This window comes from Clinocottus analis, unplaced genomic scaffold, assembly GCF_023055335.1.
Source record: "Clinocottus analis isolate CAN_PGR_092001 unplaced genomic scaffold, fCliAna1.0.p SCAF_4, whole genome shotgun sequence".
Classification (NCBI taxonomy): Eukaryota; Metazoa; Chordata; class Actinopteri; order Perciformes; family Cottidae; genus Clinocottus; species Clinocottus analis.
In genome coordinates, this window is record NW_027176153.1 from 20,165,548 (window position 1) to 20,180,871 (window position 15,324).

At 41.4% G+C, this 15,324-nt stretch overlaps 2 protein-coding genes across 4 annotated transcripts in view; one reads left to right on the top strand and one right to left on the bottom strand.

Annotated features, from left to right (window-relative positions):
* Nucleotides 1-1,591, top strand: part of mdfic2 (MyoD family inhibitor domain containing 2) — a 1,889-nt gene extending 298 nt beyond the window's left edge. The window contains exons 2-4 of the mRNA XM_068598528.1: nt 1-19; nt 472-729; nt 1,335-1,591. The exon at nt 1-19 is cut by the window's left edge and continues 67 nt beyond it. Of these exons, the coding sequence (XP_068454629.1) occupies nt 1-19; nt 472-729; nt 1,335-1,591 (534 nt within the window). The remainder of the gene's footprint in view (nt 20-471; nt 730-1,334) is intronic.
* Nucleotides 1,592-4,929: 3,338 nt separating this feature from the next.
* The window catches only part of LOC137800200 (microphthalmia-associated transcription factor-like), a 29,950-nt gene continuing 19,555 nt past the window's right edge, over nt 4,930-15,324 (bottom strand). For 2 of the 3 annotated variants that reach the window (XM_068597274.1, XM_068597275.1), the window contains exons 3-10: nt 14,187-14,402; nt 13,962-14,057; nt 13,394-13,511; nt 13,034-13,126; nt 12,879-12,932; nt 12,595-12,670; nt 10,663-10,810; nt 4,930-9,320 (exon numbers count right to left, since the gene is read on the bottom strand). In XM_068597274.1, coding sequence (XP_068453375.1) covers nt 8,898-9,320; nt 10,663-10,810; nt 12,595-12,670; nt 12,879-12,932; nt 13,034-13,126; nt 13,394-13,511; nt 13,962-14,057; nt 14,187-14,402 — 1,224 coding nt within the window. In that variant the 3' untranslated portion in view covers nt 4,930-8,897. Of the gene's footprint in view, nt 9,321-10,662; nt 10,811-12,594; nt 12,671-12,878; nt 12,951-13,033; nt 13,127-13,393; nt 13,512-13,961; nt 14,058-14,186; nt 14,403-15,324 lie in introns of all 3 variants that reach the window. The other variant, XM_068597273.1, reaches the window with a different exon arrangement.

The following is a 15,324-nucleotide window of genomic DNA, read 5'->3' on the forward strand; positions in this document are numbered from 1 at the left end:
GAAATAGAGCAGTCTGATGGTAGGTTGTTGCTGTCGTTGTGTGCTCCGTGTCCGATCCGGCTAAATACTGCTCAGATTAAGTTATTGTTATTCACAACTACAATACCACTGCAGTGTGATTGATGCATGTGTGCATGCCAAATGTTAGTGCAGTAAGTATATTTTCACACTGTATATATTTTCCTCCTGGCCCGATTCAGTCCAGGAAACTAGATCCAAATAAAAGCTTCCAAATCAATAATCTCTCCTCGCTGAAGTTTTATTGAGCAAGCCTCCTCCATTATACACTTCAGCTCTCACCTGCCTGACATACTGCATGTTAATGGTGCTCTGAATTATTAAAACTGCCTCATAGAGGTTTTGAGTAATTTATCTAACAGATATCTGTGTGCTGACTGACTTTATATGATTTTTGCACCACATCTTTACTCTAAATGTTTTTTTTTTGTTTTTTTAACACACTTTTTAAAGGCAGCGTCCCCAGGCTAGTGATGGACAATCCACCGAGAAAGATGGCGGGCAAGCTGGTCAGTGGGGCGTGCAGACTGAGCACCATATCGGAGCAAGAGCCGGACAAGCTGGACACCAATCCCAGTTCCCATGATGCACTGGGTGGCGGTGACTGGCGTGGATCCAGCTTCTCTGTGTGTTCTGACAAGTTTAAGAGCAGCAGCAGCAGCAGCAGCAGCGGGTTTTCCTCCGATGATTCATACCAGCCTGCGAGTGGAGGTATTTGTATTCCATTGTGTTTATATATTTTATATATATATATATATACATGTATTTTTATTTTATTATTTTATTTTCTGTGCTTAATTTATTCCATTTGGTGTTTGTAAAGTGTGTGGCACTGCTACTATGACAACAAATTTCCTCTTGGGGATTAATAAAGCACATATCTGTATCTATCTGTATATTGTTCAACTCCTTAACTCCTTACAAATTGTGGAACCAATTTTTGCCTCCAGACCTTCTTTTCAGGAGAGAAAAATCTCAGTAAAACAAAGCCTTGGCCTGTTAGGAAGGAGTTTCAGTCAGAAAACTGTGTCGTTCTGCTCAAAAATGGAAAAATATTACGTATTTTATGCCAAAAGATTGTCTGAATGGGGCATGCTGGGACTTAAAATGGGTGCGGGATGGTTTTCACGGCGCAGTTTTCCAAAAGGTTAACTTGATAACATAGAGAAGCATCTGTAGTGTTATTAACAAGACCATTCACTATGTATATTTAATATCATGCTCAGAGGTGCACTGGATGACGCTTTAAGAGGACTTACTACCTTTCCCTCTTTTTCCTTTCCTCTCCTCTTACTCTACCTCTCCACTTCCACCAGATGAATGTGCGGCGCTGGTTCTCGCCTGTCTGCACTGTCGCTTCCACGAGTTCACGGTCCTCCTGTTGGACACGTGCGAGAGGGCCGTGATCCGCTGTTTCCCCTCGTACAAGTACATCACGGCGGCCAGCGACCCGCAGGGAAAGGACTGCTGCAGCTACAAGCTGGACCTGGACTGTAACTGCTGCGGCTCCTGTCAGGACGCAGGAGAACTCATAGAGCTGGCCATGGAGATATCCGAGGTCTGCTATCGCTGAGGATGAACTATCCCAAACATTATGAATGTTAAGCTAACAGTATGTAACAGTATGCAAATCCCTGGCTGCATTATTAAGGTTTATATATATATATATATGTATATATATATACATGGCGGCCTCGTGTGGAAAATCCACATGATCTGTAGCTCGTGTGCTTCAAGCAGGTAACTGCTGCCCCCCTGTGAAACACTGCAGAGTTGGCTGTCATTGATAAAAGGATGAAAATAGCTAAATGTGTTGTTGAAGCCGCGCTCGGCCCACCGAGTGAAGTCATCAAAGCGCCGACATCCTGTCCTGTCGGAGAGGAAGGGGAAGGGGTTGCGGAAGGAGAAGTGTGTATGTTGAGCCATTTCCACGTCCTCTTCGCTGACATCCTGTACGTTTTCCGGTGTCTCTCCATACATACAGCATGAAAGGAGACATTCAGGGGATCTGGGAGCATGCTTTCAATAACAACATTCCCAAGTTGCAAACTTGTTTAATCTGGTTCAAGTGATCAGAACATGGATTCAAGTTATGAGATGGTAAAATGGAAATGGATGGAAATGGATTTATGTTATGCATGAAAAGGGTTGCTTTTGTAATTTACACTCAGACATTATTCTGTATATAATATAAAAATGGGTTATGTGTTCGATGCCATTCTAAAGGAACGTCATGAGCTTCAATTTAAAGCAACATAGCATGCTTTCTTTTCTTTTTTTTGTCTCAAAATGGGTTTTCATTTGTAATTTGTTCAGGTTCATTGGTCAGACGGTATGTTCACATTCACACTCGTTGGTATGCTCCACTAACTGGGGGGAGGTGAAAAAACTTTCTATTTTGGCTGCTGTCACTCACATGTGAAACATGTGCAGGGCAAAAAAACAACAAAAAAACACTCACCCACCGACCGCTGCACAGATACAGCCTGCTCATGCGTTCCAGATATTATTGTGTTATGTTTTGTGAGTGGGAAGCTAACCTGTACGGGTCAGTTGAGGGTGTCTGCTCTGAGCGTATCTGGAGGATATCATTGACCTTTTCAATGTCTTCAACCACGTCACGCTTCCTTTCTATCCTTTCTGTCCTGAGCTCGTTCTCAGTCACAGCGCTCGCCTTTTTCCTCTCTTGAATCGAATCAGTATGAATGACTGATTATCTGGATCAAGCGATGTGCTTCCCTCCGCGGTGACAAGAGTGTGTGTGTGTGTGTGTGTCTGTGTGTGTGTGTGTGGGTGTGTGGATGAAGCATTCAAGTTGTTCGATTTAACTTGCTTAGCAGGCAAGGCTGCTTAGCTACAGCTAGCTTGCTAATTACCGTTGCACAGACAGAACATTAAAACGCACCGCATGAGCTGCACGGCCGGACTTTACAGTCGCTATGTGCACAATGTGAGGATTCAAATAACTTTTAATGAAATGTATTTAGCAACTTATTCCATCAACAGCACACACTGTGTGGGTTTCAGCTGGAAAAAAAGGAGCTTTTGGGGTTGAGTGACTCTTGTATATCAACAGTAAAAAGCTTAATCTCAAATATCACGGCAGATGTTGAAGGTGCTAATCATTCCTGGTAGCCTTGCGTGTTGTAGCCGATAAGCAGCAAACGTGTGCATGTTGGAAGTCTGCCGTGATCTGCCAGGCTCACCTGTGATGTCAACCAGACCCAGAAGACCCGGATCCACCCTGAATCAGTGCTCTTTATAACTCAGTCCTGGTTGATTTTGAACTTTAGTTTGAGTGAAAACTATTTCGTTGTGCTCAGAGTTGAGTCTGGAGTCCTTCTGTCGACGCACAAGTTGTTTGCAGTAAAATAAGATAAGAGATAAGATAATCCTTTATTCGTCCCTCAGTGGGGAAATTACAGGATTACAGCAGCATTGCTCACAAGTTCAGAGTCAATACTGCAAATATATAAATATTGCAATAATCTCTTCAGTGGGCCACAGAGTTGATGACCTTTATGTTACCTCCTCCAGCGATATTTTGAAATAAAAATCTTTAAAAATCGAAATTTGAAGGTTTCACATAGGTGAAAATAGGATCAACTCCAGTATTGGCCCGATGTATTGTTTGTGTGTGACTATAATGTTTGCTCAGAGGAATTTAAGCATGAAACAATGTCATGCATTTTTGTCTGTTTGTGTAATTAATACACACACCACACACACAGTTCATGTCCAAATAAAGTCTCTTTTCAGGGGAATCTCCAGCCCTCTGTCTCTAATTCTGCTGCCTCAAACCTGATGTCCCCAATCAAGACAATTAGATTACACCTAAGACTGTGTATATTTCTACCTTACTGACAACCATTTTTAAAGCATTGTTTTTGAGAAATTAAACCCAAAAGGCAATAAATAAACAGAAATAATAAGGAGACTAATGTGAAGGTGGTTCTCCCTTCTTTTGAATATTTATTAGTTGGTATGTTGTCCACAAGACGATCATTTGTGTGCTCAAGCTGTCGTCCTTTTCGCAGAAGTAAAACAACTAAAATTACTTTTTAAAGAGCCCCCCGGGAGTTCCCAAGTACAGCAACAAAGACAACAGTATCTTCTTGCAAGTTTATTAGCAGGATTTATACGAAACGGAGGCAACTGAATGTTTATTGAGATGGATAACGTGTCCCAAACAAGTCTCAAGTCTCCCGAAAGCTCATGTTCATATTGCACTGAAACGGCTAAAGATCTTGGCAACAAAGGCTGAACAGGGCTAATTGGATTAACATATTTCTGAGATTTTATCCAATTTATTTGAACGTTTGCAGAATTTCAGCCTGTTTGCTTCCTAGCAGAGTGCAAATGGGTCTCGATGAAAAAGCTTCTACCAAAACAAACAGTCTGTAGAAGAAACCATGTCGGGACAGAAAGACGTGTTTCCTGAAGGTCAACCCAGATGACTTCGCTCCAAAGATGATTCAGGAGCCCTAAACTTTCTAATAAAGCAGTCGTGTTTAATTAGATCTATAACCATGCACCCGTATATTATTAGAATTAACATTTGAAATGATTGTATTTACATTTTCATCCTTTCTGATTGCACATAAGGGCTTGTCAGCGTTGCGTGTTTCATGGGGAGCCGGTCAACGTGGACGGCCGACAGCAGACGAGAGAGAGCGAGCAGCGTCATGGAGCTAGAACAGGTGACATGGGATACCTGCGGTAAAACCTGTTGAGCCCTAAGGCCTAAAGTATAAGTGTCTTATTAAATATATATCCATACACTGCTTATAAATATTAAATAGGAAGGCTGAAAGTGATCCTTATTATTAAATATCTGGATCTTCACAAAAAAAAGTTAGCACGAGCAGATTTAGATTTGCAAGAAAAACACGAGCTCCACAAACCTTCAAATAAAACTTTTAATATTTCTCACAAGATAGTTTCCACATTGACTCCGGATGGGTTTGAGTTCCCCGATCTGAAACCAATGCGTACGGCAACCATTGCTACATGCATCTCATATATTCTGTAACAATAAGAACGGTAGCAACATCAGCAGAGAACATCGTCCGTATGAACCACAGGAATGAGAGTGAGCAGAAGAGACGGAAACTGAGCTAATATGGTTCTTCATTAGTGGTTTACCCATAATGTGTCATAATCAATAGCTGGAAGATCCACTGAGAGGAATCGGTCCTAGTGATGGCTTTTTTAAAATGATGTGCTGATGTTCATTCTAACCTGTCACATTTCAGGGTTTGGATGATTCATGTTCCATTACAAAATGAAGCTTATTTGGGTCAAAGGGCAATGTTGTGTGTCGATTGCACTGTTAAGGCTCAGTAGCTGGCATTGGTGTAACCATGAAAGGCCATTCTGCAGTCCACTCAAGCTGTATTTCACCCACGACAAAAGAAAATCAACTCCCGAGCTTGCTCGAGGCTTTCAAACGCACATCAACAGACGCGTCGTACCACTTCCCTGCGGTGTGACGACAGCTGAGCTAACCTCCATCGGCAGATGAAGACTGTGGGATGCAGTTGAAAGCTCCAGAAAAGTAATTATTAAGTAGATTTCCAGTTTCTTTCAAACTACTGTTTCCAAAGATGGGTATCACTTCCTCAAAGGCCTGATTGAAATCATATTTGGGTATTGCTGTCATTATGGAAGAGAAACACCGCTAACAGGTGCATCACGCTAAGCTGTTAAAAAACTGCTATTTATACCTTTTAAATAAAAGTATAGTACATATCATTTTGGCAACACATTTTGGCAGTCATCACATTGAACTACATTCACACTCGTCTCAAAAGGACATTGAATATTCAGTACAACTTTGGAAACACTGCCTTCAGTGTAGAGTTTGACCTTAATAAACATACAACAACCATGCCAACCTGTTCAATAGGAAATGCATAAAATACATGGAGACATTATGAATTAAATAATCATATGCATAAACAAGTAATTCATTTCAAGATCAGGAGGCTGTAGCGCTGCTAGCGGCTCTGTGAGGCACAAGAAATTTGACTAACAGCCAAAAAAATGTCAACCTGCTGGTGGAGCTGGATGAAAAGTCAGCGGCTCACCCTAAAAACTAGGAATTCATCCACTGGGGACCACGCATCACTTACACAAGCTCATGGTAATTCCTCCAATTGTTGTTATATTTCAGTCTGGAGCAAAGTGCTAGAGACTACTAAGCTAGTGAAATAATTAGATAACTTATCAAAACTCAACTCTGGTTTTATCATTCTTATTTTTATAGCATTGCACTTTCCCCAATCACACTTTTTTTAAATGTTACTTCTAGTGACCGTAGTTTCATGACTCCCTCGGCAGGAACAACGGCCTGCTAGCGAGGTTAGCACCTGTTGCCTCGGACCTCTTCATGATTATCTCTCTGAAGAAATAACTTTAATAAAGACATGTTATTCAGATGCTACTAATACTGATACTAGTTAGCTGGAAATCATTTGTAGCCACGTTTTTTTTTTTTTGTCCGTCGCTACAAGTCCGTTTTAGTTTCCGCATCGTAGTTGCTAGCTAACGGGAACTCGTGGCTGTTCAAATCGAGAGGATTCAGTGATTGCTTGAAGGGTTGGTGAACTTTTTATGGAAATATAGACGATGCTGACTTTTGAAATAAAAAGTGCCATTGGGGAAAATACTATTATCAAGTAAAAACAGACTTTAAAAAAAAAAAACACTTTGAAAATTAAAAAAAAAAATCTGTACAGATGTAAAAACAAAATAAATAAATGTGAAAACAATAGTAATGAAATAACATGTATGAATGATTATGGTTTTGAAGGTTATATTAAATTATTTCAGAATCCAGTGGTTTAGCTACTTTATGAATTTGCCTGTATTGACTCTTCTGAGAATTTTTGTCATAATGCCTTATTTATTTATCCACTACTGAACACTTTGGGTTTCCATCATAACAAAGCCTTCCTTTGCGCTCTCGTGTACCTTTCCTGCTGCCATCTAAAATACTTTGGCACTCTTCAGCTAATGCATGACGCGCCAAACACCAACTAGCATCAACAACAACAACATTTAGCGTCACCGTCTCAACTCCTCTACCTTCACCGGGGGCAACACAAAAGGACTGTAAGGCACTTAAATCAATAAAAAAAAAAGAAAAGACTTTGACACTGCTTTTCGGTTCATTCACGAGGAGATCACATTGTCGAGACACGATGTCGCTCTGCAGGCACAACGTCAAACCATTGCATAGTTTAACAAAATGGAGGTTGTGCTGTAATATATATGGCAGGTAGTCATGAACAAAGGCATACTGATGCAATGTGCTCCACGAGGTGAAAACAAACTGCTGAAATACACAACAACCGTACACCATGAAGAATCTACAATCTCATACAATATTATGTATGCGTTTGAAAAGGCAAATACAATAGTTTATGCTGAGATATAAAAAAAAAAGGGTGAACAAACCACGTTTCAAATTACAGAGGTTATTCCAGTGTTTGGACAATGTCATGCAATGTCATACAAAAATAATCCCAAAGCAGTCTCCTTTTACTCCTTGGCAATATAAATGTTCACATAATGGAGGAAAAAACAACACATCCTGGATGTGAAACGTCACCACAGTGGTGTTAAAAAAAAATACTTAAAAAGAATAATTTAGGAAATGGACAGTTATATAAAAACATGTCTGCGTGTGCTGAAATAGAAGCAGTGTACCAGTTCTGATCACTACAGACAAAAATACAATAAAAACTGATTTATCTTCACCTTTTATGTAAAAAAAAAAATCATATCGATCAAGCCGAATCAGCTTGTTGTGTGTGTCAGGGTCATAACAGGCTGTTTCTTTTTGATTTGAACTACAATTCTGCTAGTTTTGACACTGCATATTTAAAAAAAAGGATCTATTTTTGTGGTTTTGGCAAAGAGAAATGATTATTAATCAAATATCCAGCACACACGACTGAGCAGTCAGCACTGGATGGTTACAGGATGCATCAGTGTGGTGAAACTTGACTTGTTGCTCATTATGAGAGATTACAATTAGCCATTAGCGAGGCTGATTTTGTTCATTTTAATTATCTTAAAGGAGACATATTATCTTCCTAATTTTATGTGCTTTTATTTATTATCTCAGTCGTTTAATATAAAAGAGAAGGCTCTTTTAAATGCCTTGTTATAAATACATTTTAGGGGAATGTGTACATAACATAGATACATAAATAAGATCAAATCTACAAATGATTAATATTCAGCGAGGAAGAAATTTCAACCGGAAGACTGACAAAGACTAACAGCCCAAAAAAATGTGCATAGCAATACAACATTGATGTGTACACGTCTTAATAAGGCATCGGCACATTCAAGTTCAATCTAAGACACGAGGAGTGTAAAGCACTATAGTAATAAATAGATTTTCCTTCTTCTATTATTGCTAGCGATTTAAAAAAAAAAAAATCTAAAACAAAAAATATCTACACTTCTGACCGTGATTTATAACTTCCCTAGATTCTTTGGAATCAATAGAAATAAACATAATCTAGCCTCTATTTAAAGTTGAACGCATGTTTTTTCTTTAAATATATATTTTAAAAAAACGTCTATTCTTGCAACTCATTGTCATCAAAGTACTTTGATTAAAGCAACACACACTTCATAATAATCAGTCCTTTAAATCAACGGTCGAGGGGCTTGAAAAGACAAAGATATCACAACAACAAAAAAATATGAATGGAAAAGATTCAATACATGTAAACATGGATGGGGGGGGGGGGCGGAGGAAAAAAACAAAAAACGCAACAAAACAAAAGACACAAAACGGGAGAGAAGCCTCTCCGGCAGCCGGGTGGAGGTGCAGACGAGGTGTCTTCCACTAGGGGCCGCTAACAGCACAGATCATTCTCATCCATGCTGACGCTGCTCTTGCGGCTGCTGTCCTTCGAGGTGTCCGGGGAGAGGGACGAGAGCAGCGGGTCCCCCCCGCTCACCGGGGAAAGGTTGTCTTCCATGAGGATGTCGTTGAGTTTGCAGCCCGGCTTGCCGTGGACAACGCCGCCGCCGCCGCCGCCACCACCACCGTAGTGACCCTCCGGGTAGTTGGCGTGGCCCTCGCCGAGCTCCGGGCCGCCGGGTGGCTCCGGAGTGCAGGCCGGGTGGTGTTGGTGATGCGGGTGGAGCGCGTACAGGTCCTGTACAGAGTCCTCCAGAGGGGCCTCCTGCTTTATGGATCGGGCCGCGTGCTCCGCCGAGCAGAGCACCGAAGACGTGACGGCGAGGCCGTGAGCCCGGGCCTGCATCTCCAGCTCCTGCACAACGCAAAGAGAGACGGGACACGCTCGGGTTTAGTCAGCGAGGAGTTTCACTCTGGGCCGTGACATCCATCACAGTCTCTCGTGTCAGGATGCTCCACGGCTGGTCAAGCACAAAGCGGAGGATATCATCCAAAGTGGTGGCTGCTAAGTGCTGGTTTCCATACTCGGGTTGTCCCCTGAGAGCGCTTCTCTCCATAATCACCGCGACTCAAACGCAAATCAATCAATCAATCAATGTCCGCTGAGCTGAATGACACGGATCTTGACGCCTCTTATCTTGTGACTAATTAGTTTTTAAGATGGTGGCGCTAAAATGACGCCTCCCTCCCTGCTACTCGGCCTCTGCTGGCTGAATTAGCTGCTCTGTTCCTTTTCTCTGATGCTATTTATATAAAGTGTTATTTGTTGTGACGATAGCACAGGCGCTCGTTAACACCGACAATCCAGTCTCTGTTGCACACGTGAAACATACTGTTCACTAACTTCACTATGAAAATAGGACGCTTAAGATGCAAGATAGGTAGGTAGTTAGGTAGGTAGGGAGGTAGATAGATAGATAACTTTATTAATCCCCAGTGGGGAAACTCATTTGTCACCATAAAAACACATTACAAGAACAAACACCAGAAAATGCCAAGACACATGACCGACATAGAAAGATCTAAAAACCACGACTCATTAAAAAATCAAACTGCTGCCGGGACAAAAGAGCTCCTCAGTCGTTCGGTGGAACTCTTTGACGTCCTGAATCTCTCACTGAATGAACTTCTGAGTCCTTTAACCCTTTTAATACTGTAATGATATCAGTCTGCCTGGTACTTTTTGTCTTATTTATCAATAAATATGTCAAAAAATGTCCTTTTGGCAAAATTATTTGGCTTTTTTTTTCCAGGAAAGAAATTTAACTTTCAAAATCTTTCAAAAGTGTTAGTCATTATTCGTTGTTATAAAGGCGTAAAACAGTGTGTAAAAACTAAAAAGTAAGAAACATATTTGAATTTTCATCATATTTGTCTTCAAAACAATTGAAAATGAACCTGAGCAAAGCTTTTGAGATTACAGACATTACATGTAAACTATTTTACATCTTCTCAAACAGTTTTGTTTGCATAAACCATGCCGCACGGCATTGGACAGCTCCGCTTCTTAGCTTTCAGAATCCGTTGGATTTACGTCGATTGCGCAAATATTCGCGGAGTTACGGTAAAATTAGTTTCGCTTCCAGTTTGCATGTTATTTTCTGTCGGCGCCGACAGATCCGCACTGAAAGGGTTAAAAACACAGCGTAGTGGAAGGCTTTCAGAGCAATTCAACAGCTCCGGTAAAGTCGCCGTACCTGTATCCTCAACATCAGATGTCGGTTAGCGTGCTCGAGCTTCTTCTGACGGTTATCCAGCTCTTTGGCCCGCTGCTGCTCCCGCTGCAGCTTCTTGATGTAGTCCACCGACGCCTTCAGGATCGTGCCTTTGTTCCAGCGCATGTCCCTGGCAAAAAAAAAAAAATAATCACAGAGGAGCCATTATTTGCACATCCTATATGTGATGTCAGAAAACACTCGCTCCACTCACAAAAAAAAACCAAACAGATATGTTTTTGTCCCTGAATGTAACGGGCCGCTCGTTTGCATTTGGCTCTGTTCAGTTGTAAAAACAAGAGACGGGCGTGGATAATGAGGGGAAGCAGAGCCGCTCCGCAGGTCACAGAGGAGTTAGAGGTCCGAGGTCTCCGCACCGCAGAACGAAACGCTCCATCGTTAATGTGTACGGGGGGAGGTCACCGAGATCACAGGCAGTCATGAGGTCGACGCCCGAGCATGCCCGGGGAGTCGACTGTTGCAGCGGAAGTTTTACGAGGTGAAAATCAATCTTCACTAAACCAAACTGAACAAATCTGCATTAACCCGTTGAAAACTGTTGGAACTAATTTTGTCTCCAGACCTCCTTTTCCGCTGTGTTTGAGCCGTCGTAGGAACCCCAAATGAATTACAATACTTGAGTTTATTGTATCTATTTGTTCAGCAAAGTCTTGGGGAAAAAATGTATATCTGCAAAAAAAATCACTTTTAAAAGATATTTTGATTGTAACTATGAACATCCAACGTAATATGAGCCAGATTCCCCAAAAATGCCTCCTGGAGCGGTCAATAAGACATATTTTTGGAAAGATTAGGACCTAAAGAATCAGAATATGCAACAAAATCACAATAAAACAAAGCCATGGCCTGTTATGAAGGTGTTTCAGTCAAGAAACTGTGTCGTTCTGTTCAAAAATGGAAAAATTACGTATTTTATGCCAAAAGATTGTCTGAATAGGGCATGCTGGGACTTACAACGTGTTTTCACGGTTTCCAAAAGGTTAAAGAACCAACGATTATGCTGAGACGTGTTTATCGCGTTGGAAGTGTTCAGCAGCCATGAAGGACAGACAGATGTGTTGTCCATGATTGCATTGCTGAATTCACATTTAAAGCTGTGAATCAATAATATTGTTGAAGACTTCTAATGCTCACAAGCACAAGTACTGGACGTGTTCTTATCCATTAACGTGCCATTTACAATAAGAACTATGTTAAAAGCCAGGTCTGTTTGTTAAAGGCAGTCTCTGAGCGCGCGCGTGTGTGTGTGTGTGTGTGTGTGTGTGTGTGTGTGTGTGTGTGTGTGTGTGTGTGTGTAGGTTTATGTGTGGGTGGAGCACTCAGCTGGGGTTTACCCAAACAACCGAGGGTGGACAGACGTAACAAAATGGGCTGCTGGGATCTTCCCAGAGCCACAGGCGAGGTCAAAGGGCGGAGGAGAGAGTGAGCTTTGAGTTGTGCTTCTGACCTCAATAAATACTATATATATATATATATATATATATATATATATATATATATATATATATATATATATTACTATACCCATAATGTGAAGGATCAAAATGATGACTAAAATAAAACAAGATGATCCTTTGTTAGTCTCCCACAGCGAGGACATGTGGAATCTGTGTGTATCAGACTTTAACCCTTTGACCATTTTGTGAATTATTTAACAAATAAACTGAAATAAAACATCAACTTTGTAAGAAGCTGTTGAACAGAACAATAACTCACTCGAATTACTCTGTATACTTATGAATTAATCTGTACGTATGTTTGAACTTTTCCTGCCTTTTCCTTGTGAGATATAACTTTTTTAAGTATAAAATGTTGAGTCTCGTCATCAAGGAGCGTTACTAATTTAGTCTTGAATATGAAACAAAGAGAAAATGAAAAATATGAGCAACGTACGGGTCATTAGATTTGGGAATTAAAGTTCCCAATTCCTTGATTCGATCGTTGATGTTAAACCGTCGTCTTCTCTCAACTGCAGAACAAAAACAGAAGAGAAAAGAATTCATGATCAGCTGACGAACCCCCATCTGAAAATATATATACTTTATAGAGTAACGAAGAAGATGACAATATGGCAACTGTTACCACGCTTAAGTATTTATATTTACAGAGTATATATATATATACATATATTTATATTATATTATATTAAGAGCAATTTACATGCAATTAAAACTCACTTAAATTATGGTTATCCTTCTTCTGCCTTTCTTTTGCCATCGCTCTTACTTCAGCTTTTGGAAAGAAATCGTCTTTTTTTATTGTTCAATATAATCAACAGAGCAGAGCAAATCTAAAAAAAAGTGTGCTTGAAGCTAATTCACCGTAAACTTACCCACGGGGAAGCCGTCGGGCCTTTGATAATTGTCAAATTTTCCGCAGGATCCAGACTTATCCAGCATGTGCATGATGGCCGGGGATTGCGAAACTGTGACACATAAGGATTTCAATATGAAATCGTGCAGAATACACACAGAAACACATCGTGCAGAACATCCCCACAATGTGCAGGAACACAACACTGTTTATCAAACACTCCATTAAGGGCTGCACAAAGGCCTGCAGATGTAATCTTTGTATGCATTGTTTCAATGGTTTATGTTCACGGCTCCCGGATCCGTAAACATGTCCTACATTTTGATGACAGAAGCCAGGTGTCGAAAGCGTTTTGTCCGTCTCCTGCGGTGTCGCTTACCGGAGTATTCCCTTTTGACGTTGGGCAGGTTGGCGGGGCAGGAGTTGCTGACGGGCAGACATTGCTGGGACATGCCCTGATTGCCGTACATGTCCATGAGGTTCGCGTTCACGGGGATCTGAGGGGACACGGCAGAGGCGTGAAGCAGAGAGCGCCCTCCTTGTGTAGACGCTGATCAGCATCACAAGGCGAGCATGACAGGTGGGGTACGAGTACATCAAAAAAAAGAAAATTACAATTCTATTCGACTGGTAACCGCACAGTGACGGGGCTGCAGCGAGCGTTATCTGCAATGTGTGACTATTTCTTTAAATTTGGGCCGGCTGTGTGATATTGTTGGTCTTCCTCGCAGCGCGCTAGTGTCCGTTGGCCACTCAGCTGACTGGGATTGAGAATTAGTTTTTGTTTTTCCTTCAGTGTAATAATATCTAGGTGGATGTTTTCCACACCAAATGAGACGCCCTCATGTGGCGAACCTTTAAAAAGAAAAGGAACTGCGCACACACACACACACACACACACACACACACACACACACACACACACACACACACACACACACGCTTACCGTGTTTGCCATCTGAAGTCCCGGGTCCATCAAGCCCAGGATATCATCACTGTAACTGGACTCCAGACTAATAATGTCATCAATGACATCATCCATCTGAAACAAGACGACATAGACAAAAAGGTTCATTTAAAAAGAGCGAAAGACCACAAAAAGGCACGCTACGCTCCGTGTTGTTGTTGTTGTTGTTGTAAGAGAAACACAACGGGTCACAAAGCGCCTCACCTCTTTCTCGCAGTTAGAGTTCAGGGTCAGTAAGGCCATGGGGCTGTTGGGGGCGCTGTTGCCCGGCCCTGGCGGCATGCCCCCGTGGTCAGAGGACTGGTTGTGGCAGGGCAGGCTCAACACATGAGAGCCCAGCTTCCCCAGGTAGCGCTTGACCTGCTGCTGCTGGGAGCGCTGGATGTGGTACTTGGTCGGGTTCTCCAGATGAGTCTGGACCTGTTGGTGGGAGGAGAGGGACGGGGAGGATAGGAAGGCATAATAAATACGTTATATTGGCTGTGTTGATGGTTACAGGTGCAATACATCATAAGTGTTCACTTCTAATAATCCTCTATTAAACTACAACTATATTTTTCTCGTGGTCTTTTATTAGAATGAAAAAGACAAACTATTTTTAGATGGATATACACAGATTAAGACTAAATATACATCAAAGCCTGTCCTTGTATTGCACTGAACTGACTACAATATTACAATAAACGTGGAACAGCGTTCAAAACAGACGGTGAATTATGCATTTTTTTCTCTTGAGACTTTGGTGTTGATATCTAAAAGAGTCTCAGTCTCAGCAGAAAAGTGATTTCGACATTTTTTTTTTTCATGCGACGTTCCGCTTTTCTGCGTTTATAGTCCCGCATATTTTAAGTAGCAAAATGTACACGCACCCCCCCCCCCATCTTTGTGCTTCCTCTGCGGTTTATGGATACACTTGATTTAATTAATCCTCACGCAGCATCGATGATTCAGAAAAGCAACAGCAGGCTCATAAACGCCCCTCAGAGACTGTTTGTCGGGCTGTGACACGTTTTAAATTGAGCGGCGCTGCTGCGTTCACATTTAGAGTCTATATTTGATCCGTCTGTTGCCTGAATTTCTTGACAAATTCTGGGGTTGATGACATAACGACACCACAGACAGCTCATTAGTACATTTAGACACATGACACATGTACGAGTTACGACAAACTGTGATGGCTTTAAAGATAAAAAAACAAACAAATTGCATTCAGTCTCATGTTATTTTCCATAAACTTAAAAATAGCCGTCGCAGGAAAGATAACTTTCATTTGAAACATACCTCATAAGGTTGGTATCCGAGCAGCTCGAGCATCACTTACAGTAAACTGACCTGAGCTCAG